Consider the following 7,384-nt stretch of genomic DNA (forward strand, 5'->3'; position numbering starts at 1 on the left):
GGTTCTTGCAGGAAAGGAAAGGGATCAGGTGAGACCGTTCTGGGTCCAACTCAAATTTTCTTCTCCACAAAGAGCAGTTTTTGGCGGTGAGTGCAGGGTTGTCTGGTTGAAGAACTAAACCTGAGAGCACTGTCGGTGTTTTCAATCTCTGACTTTATAAAGGACAGACTGTATTCCTGGGGTTAAAGCCATATATGACTCCTGACGAGTCACACAGCAGTAGTGAAGGGACACAAGCAAGGGGCTGTAAAAACCAGGTTCTGAAAGAAATGCTGTGCGGCATTATTGCATTGTTGGCTTTTCCTTAAGTCCATGATTCTTTCCGGCCACTGCTAACCTCCAAACCGCTAGGACTTGTTGCTAAATCTTTGCCTCACGCCCCCCACCCCCAGAAATAACCAACACGCTGAGATTTGGGGATCAAAGGACGAGGAAGGGAGCTAGATCCTCAAAGCACAGAGGGCTGGGCGCCTTCAATAGGCCACTCTGCATGGGCTGCGCGTTCCGTCTGACTCACAAACGCTCGGGAGAAATTATGACATAAACCTTTATCCTTCCAACCAGGGAGATAAAGGCCGGCTGGCGGGCCTGGCGGGGCCCGGGGAGCCTCAGCACGCGCCCCTCGACGGGGCGGCCAGGGCAGGCGTCTGCCGCCCTACACGCCTAGCTCAGGCTGCCCGCCCAAGGTGCTGCTTATCCGCGGGCTGGAGAAGCCGGGACCCGGGGTCCCCCGCCCGAGAGGGCGCAGAGCAGGAGTTGCAGGTGCGGGACCCGACTCACCCCGCAGGGTCGCGCGGCGCGAGGTACCAGCCCCCGGCTGAGCTCGGGCTGGGATGCCGCGCACCGGGCGGTGCGGCTGCGGGGCGGACAAAGCGCCGCGCCGGGGTTAGAGCTGGAGCGACCCCGGGCGGCGGACCCCGCCAACTTGGCCGAGTCTGGGGAGCCGGATCCCGCGAGCGGGCGGGCGGGCGGGCGGCGCGTCGCTGACCTGGATGGTGCAGGTGTACTCGCTGTCGTCCAGCAGCCGCACGGTGCAGCTGTACTCGCGCTCCAGACTCCTGCTGCTGCCGCTCATCAACCTGCTCAGCATCTTCCCGCCCGCTCGCCCGTCCTCGGGAGCGACGCGGCGGCGCTGCGGACTCCGGACTCGTCGCCCCTCAGCGCGGCAGCTCCGCGCCGGCCCTTAGCACCTGCACCATCCCCCTGGCCGGATCGCCACCGCTGCCTCCTCCCGCCCCACTCTTCTTCCTTCTACAGAGCCACCACCGCCTCCCCCAAACCCCAAGCAAGCTGGGTTCTCTCCCGGGCGCCCCACTGCCCGTGCCCAGCTCATGGGGCGGGGCCTAGGTAGGGGGCCAATGGAGGTCAGCGCGGCGGAACCGATTAGCAGGAGGAAGAGCCAATCAGGATAAGGAATGGGTATGATGAGCGGGCGGAGGAAGCAATCAGCGCAAAACAGCAGTACTGAGCCCAGTCGGACCAGCCCCCTAGCGCCCCAAGCCCTGGCTCGCTCCCTTCGCGGGCGGTGGTTGGTATGGATGCTGTTTGTCCTGGGCCGGGCCATGTGTGGACACTTCACAAGATCGGTGTCTACAACCTGGAATAACATGTGAGCTGTTTCAGGAATCAAGTCTTGCACCCTGCAACATCGGGTTTCTGCCCTCTTGGAAGCAAAGCGAGGAGGCGGCACCTGCAGAAAACAGTCACCCACGATTCCCGACCTGGCGGCTGCCCCCACCTGTGCGCTGCCCTAAGTCAGCTCCATGGGCCCCTGTGCCTCTAGCTCCCTTATATTGGGGAACATCTGTTTTACAATAGCTATTTGCTCTGGTGCAACCACAGGAGCTTGCAAAGCGCCCGCGATTAGCGCTTAGAAAATCCTACTCTCTAACCCTTCTTTTATTTTCAGAAGACAAAAGGAGGCTGAGGTGTGCTTCTTAGCTGGGCAAGGAACAGGAAGTGGTGGACCTTTCCTTGTACTTTTAGAAAGAATTATTACATCTTCAGACTTCTGCAACAAAGCACAACGGTCAGGAGCTGTATAGCACAAAGAACCGGAGGGGGGAAAATGCCTCCTTTCCTTTGTGTCCTCCGCATCAGCAGACTTAAAGTTCCTTCCCAGAACTTCACTAAGAGACAGTCACCTTCAAAGGTTTTCTTACTAATAATATCAATGTGTGTCCGTGCATGGCATATGAACACTCAGGTGCCACGCACGAGCGTGAAGGTCAGAGGACAACTTGGTGGAATCAGTTCTTTCCTCCCACCTTTATGTGGGTTTCCGTGATTAAACTCGGGTGGCCAGACTGGCCTGGCAAGCACCTGTACCGTCTAAGCTATCCCACTGGCTCTACCTTCAAAGATTTCAGTGAGAGGAAATGTTAAAAAGGAATTTGATTGGAATAGGGGTGTAACTCAATGGTAGAGCCCTTTCCTAGCAGGTGACAAGATCCAGCACTGAAACAATGTCAATACAAAACATTAGTGCTATGAGAAATATATTCGCTTAAAATAATGAATTACCAATTTCTCATTACATGTATGCTCTTACTATATCAGCATAACACATAACTATTAAAACTCCCTATACTAGACTAGAAAAAAAATCTGACCGTTTTTTGAGGGGGGTGGGTTCAAGACAGGAGCTCACTGTGTAGCTCTGGCTGTACTCAAACTCACTATGTAGAGCAGGCTGGCCTCCAACTCTCAGTGATCCACCTCCCTCTGCTCCACCCCCCACCCCCACCGAGTGCTGGGATAAAAGTCATGCACCCCTATGCCTGGTCCTATTTTAATTTTAAACTATTTTGTCTACATGTTTGCCTGAATCAAATCCAAGACTTTGAATTTGCTAGTTAAGGATTGGTAGTAGCTCTAATATTGAGCTACATCCTCAACTTTTGCATTTTTAAGACAGAGTTTCACTATGTAGCTCAGATAACCCCAAAATGGATCCCCTTCAAATTCTTCCGTGTTTGAACTAGAGGTGTTTGACACCTAGCTGACTCTTGACCTTAACAATATGTCTCCCTAGTATCTTTGGATTCCAATACCACTGCCACCCATATCACCTTAGAGTTGTAGACTGCTCCCTTGCTGCATCTAGTAGCCATGGGAAGATGTTCCTCTTTTCAATACACTCCTGATATAGTTATGAGACTAAAACCAGACAGTCAAATGCTCTGTCTACTTCATAACCTGGATAGTAGCCTGGGACCTGGAATACAGAAGCAGGCATTCTATAAATGATGAACTGATAAATGGAATGATGGGTATACTATTCTACGACTCCAGAAAAGTCCATGAAGAAACTAGGAGCTTCCAGAAGGTCTCACAGAGGCGCATAAGCATTGCTGCATCAAACGGAGAGGCTGTTCAGCCCAGCCTTGTGTAACTGGGAGAAATGGAAATTTTCAAGCAGGAAGCACTTTTGTTGAAGGCAAAGTTACTATTTGTTATAAAATCTAAAAGAGGAAGGAAAAATATCCAAGAAGCTAGAGGAAACCCATTAGTGTGATGATAGGGATGTATCTCTAACAGGTTATGCAAATAAGCAGCTGTTTGGATAAAAAGGCAAAGCACCATGAATCCAGAAAGCCGGAGGAACTGAATGCACCGAATGCTGTCTCCAAAGTAAGATGGTAGACGCAGTCAAGGAGGGCAAGAGGGTGGCTGCCAGGCAACGTTTCAAGTAACACCCCAGCTCAGTCGAAGAAAATCACATCTGCCTGGAAGCTCTCCAGGCCAAGATTCACCCATCATGGTGCATACGATGCTTCTGCAAACTGTCCTTTCCTCTCTGCTACAGAGCAGCCTGTGAAAAACAATGAAATACAAGAGTCTAGTGCACACCTCCAAAAGATGAGCAGAAGTTCAAGGGAGACTGGAAAGATGGGGTTCCAATAAAGTCAAACTGAAAAAAAAAAATACTGTGCTTATTTTTTCTCAAGTTTATCAAGCCCAGTACAGACAAGGACTGTTCATGAAAAGGCTCCATATGAGGCTGGGGATGGAGTTCAGTTGGTAGAGGGTCTGCTTAACTTGCATAAAATTCTGACTTCTATCCTATAACCACATAGAAGAGGGTGCGTTGGTGTGCAGCTATGATCCCAGCACTCAGGAGGTTCAGAAGAATCAAGCTCAAGGTCGCCCTTCTACTACAAAGTGGATTCCAGGCCAGCCTATGCTAAGACCTTGTCTCAAGAAAACAAAATCACAAGGCTCCTTGTGCCTTTGAGAACCACAGTGTTGTGCTTTCATGTCTTGTATAAGGAAGCTATATTTAAAACAGAATTGCAAATTACAATGGTTGAGAACTCCACCTTCCAAGTTATCAGGATGCTAGCTCCCTTCTCAATTGTGAAGGAGTCCCCAGGTACCCCTGTTTCATTTCTGGTTTCCTGACAAAAGCAATGGAGGGAAAAGAGTTTATTTTCATTTTTATTCCAGGTTACAATCCATCATTGTGAGGGAGCCAAAGCATCGGGAACTTGAAGCAGCCACTCATACCCACAGCCTGAGCAGAGAGAATGAGTACATGCATGCTGGTACTCAACTCACCTCTTTTATACACTCCAAGACCAGAACTCAAGGAATTTGCCTTGTACCTCTCACAGATGTGCAGGTCTTCCTGCTTTTATTAACCTAATGAAGACAACCATGCACAGATATGCTTACAATCAGATATAGACAGGTCCTCACTGAGACTTCTCTGGTGACTCTAGATTGTATCACATTGACATTTAAAACTAACAATCATGTCAGGGAGGTACCAGCTCCCAGATATGCCTGAACTATCCAGATGCCTTTACTTCAGATGCCCCACCCCTACCCCATCCACGCCCTGCTGGTCTCTCCAACCTGGGCTGAATTGGGCTAGGTTTTGGCAGGAAGGAGTATTGCTTGTTTTGTTTTTCTTTAATTTGACTTTTTGGTTTTTTGATACAGAGTCTCTCTGCATAATCCTGACTGCCCTGGAACTTACTATATAAAGTAAGTCTGTCAGTCAGGCCTTGAACTCACAGAGATCCATTTGTTTCTGCCTCCCAAATGCTGGGATTAAAGGCACGTGACACCACACCCGCAGTACTGCCCTTTACCAGGACACCACTAACTCGGGTCCTTCTCATCAAAGTCCCTCTTTGTGCACACACAGTGTGGACTAAGCTCTGATTTGGGGGGTTGGAGATGTGGTGCATTAGTAGTGTTCTAGCACATGGGGGTTCTGTCCTGAGCACCAGAAGAATACAAAAGAAAAAAAAAAAGGGCTATCTTTTTTTTTTTTTTTTTTTTTTTTTTTTTTTTTTTTTTGGTTTTTCCAGGGTTTCTCTGTGTAGCCCTGGCTGTCCTGGAACTCACTCTGTAGACCAGGCTGGCCTTGAACTCAGAAATCCGCCTGCCTCTGCCTCCTAAGTGCTGGGATTAAAGGTGTGCGCCACCACCACCTGGCTATCATTTCTAACAATAATTTGAAAATACCATTCAGGTATTTCAGGGCTCTCCTGGAAGGCTTCGTGGACTAAAAGTGTAAGTGCCGCAAGTTCTCAGACTGCACAGCTTCCTGCCCTCAGCAAAAATCCCCTGACCACAGCTAGGACATCCTAGTCCAGCAACTCTTAGGTTACAGGCCACTTCTGAGGTCTCCTTTTTTTCTGTCCCAGATATTTTCTCTTCTGAGGGCGACTGAACTAGACTAAAATCTCCACGCCCAAGGGGTGACCTTGACCTCAGAGTCAATGAGACCATTGCATTTGGTTTTTCTTTTTTTTTTCAAATTTTTTATTACTCTCTCATACATTATATCCAACCACAGTTTCCCCTCCATCCTATCCTCCCAGTCATTCCTCCAACCCCTTCCACCCCTCCTCTATTTCCCTTCAGAAAAGGCCAGGCTATCAGCCATGGCCTGTCAAATCACAATAAGATTAAACCCCTTCCCACATATTAAGGCTGGACAAGGCAACCCAATAGGAGGAAAAGGATCCCATGAGCAGGGAAATGTGTCATAGACAGTCCCTGCACCCACCATTAAGAGCCCTGCAAGAAGACCAAGCTATACAAGTATATAACATGAATGCAGAGGGCCTAGGTCAGACCCATGTGGACTCCCTGATTCTCAGTTCAATCTCTGTGAGCTCCTATGAGCCCAGGTTGCTTGATGGTTGTCCCCTGACATCCACACAGACACACACACATGTATCCACACACAAACATACAGTTTAAAAACATTTCTTACAAAGACTGAGTTGGTCCAGGAAAAACTTCATCAAAGCCAGTCCGGTCCCTTGGTGTAATTTTCCCAGGAGACATTAAGGAGAATATACATTTATCTTCAATTTCTGGTCCCTCTTACATCTCAGCTTCTGCTTTCCTAAGGGGGAGTGCTCAAACAAGGTTGTTCTCATCTCTCTATCCTCTAAACCTACCAAGAAGAAAGAAGCAAGCTCTGTGCTTCCTCCCTTCCATCCTGTCTACAGGAAAGGGCTCCTGCTCCACACAGAGATCTGCCCACTCAAATAAAACATCGTTCTTCTAGCGGAAGCCTCTGCACTCAGAATAATGGCTGCTTCACATTTTCTGAGTGTGTTAGATTGAGAATTACTTTAATATGTATCATTAAGCAATTGATATCATTTTCCCCCGAATAAGTATCCTCTGTTATCAGGACAGAATCTCACCTACAGTTTAAGAGACAGATTTTCCACCTTTCTAGACCCTTATGGTTTTCAGGTTCCATCTAGCCTCTCTTATACTAAGAATTTCTTCCTTTACATGAAGACATGCCTTTTATTCAAGAGTATATTTGCTGAACATTTAATGTAAGATACTGTGATGACATTTTTGAGTATATAAGACATAGTTCAAATATGAGAAAAGGAAACATAAGTCAGGAAGCTCTCAAGGTAGGAGAGAATGTTAGATGTATATACACTTAGCCACAACACAATTGCTCATAACTCAGCTCTGAGAAGAGATTTGTTGATTTTTCAGGTATGTACAATACACAGAGCATGGAAGCATCACCTTCCAGAGAAAATCCTATCTCAGGAGGGGAAGAAGGTTGCACCATGATTTAAACTTGTGAGACAAAATGGTTTGTAGGCAAAGCATTTGAGTTGGACCCTGAGGAACCAAGGGTCTTGATGGGTGCAGAAGGATGAGGGGGGAGTGGCAGATCTTTGTTACTCTGTCTTGCAAGGTGAGGGGGTCTCTTTATGTTTCCCAGGCTGATCTCCAAGACCCTGGCTTAGACAATCTTTCCTCAGACTCTGTGCAGCTGGAACTACAGGTGTTTGTCACTGCACCTGGCAAGTGTGACATCTGAGAAACATGATGGGCAAAGATATAAAAGCACAAATGTGTATGCCATGTTCCCAAACCGCAA

General features: G+C 48.1%; 1 protein-coding gene and 1 long non-coding RNA gene across 4 annotated transcripts in view; one reads left to right on the plus strand and one right to left on the minus strand.

Annotated features, from left to right (window-relative positions):
* Positions 1-1,317, minus strand: part of Frmd5 (FERM domain containing 5) — a 269,855-nt gene extending 268,538 nt beyond the window's left edge. For all 3 annotated transcript variants that reach the window (XM_031371682.1, XM_031371681.1, XM_031371683.1), the window contains exon 1: positions 989-1,317. In XM_031371682.1, coding sequence (XP_031227542.1) covers positions 989-1,090 — 102 coding nt within the window. In that variant the 5' untranslated portion in view covers positions 1,091-1,317. The remainder of the gene's footprint in view (positions 1-988) is intronic.
* Positions 586-2,519, plus strand: LOC116090808. Its single transcript, XR_004118824.1, has 2 exons — positions 586-762; positions 1,025-2,519. It is a non-coding gene; the product is annotated as an uncharacterized LOC116090808 (long non-coding RNA).
* The last annotated feature ends 4,865 nt before the right edge of the window (positions 2,520-7,384 follow it).

The sequence above is a fragment of the Mastomys coucha genome, unplaced genomic scaffold, assembly GCF_008632895.1.
Source record: "Mastomys coucha isolate ucsf_1 unplaced genomic scaffold, UCSF_Mcou_1 pScaffold15, whole genome shotgun sequence".
NCBI classification, from domain to species: domain Eukaryota; kingdom Metazoa; phylum Chordata; class Mammalia; order Rodentia; family Muridae; genus Mastomys; species Mastomys coucha.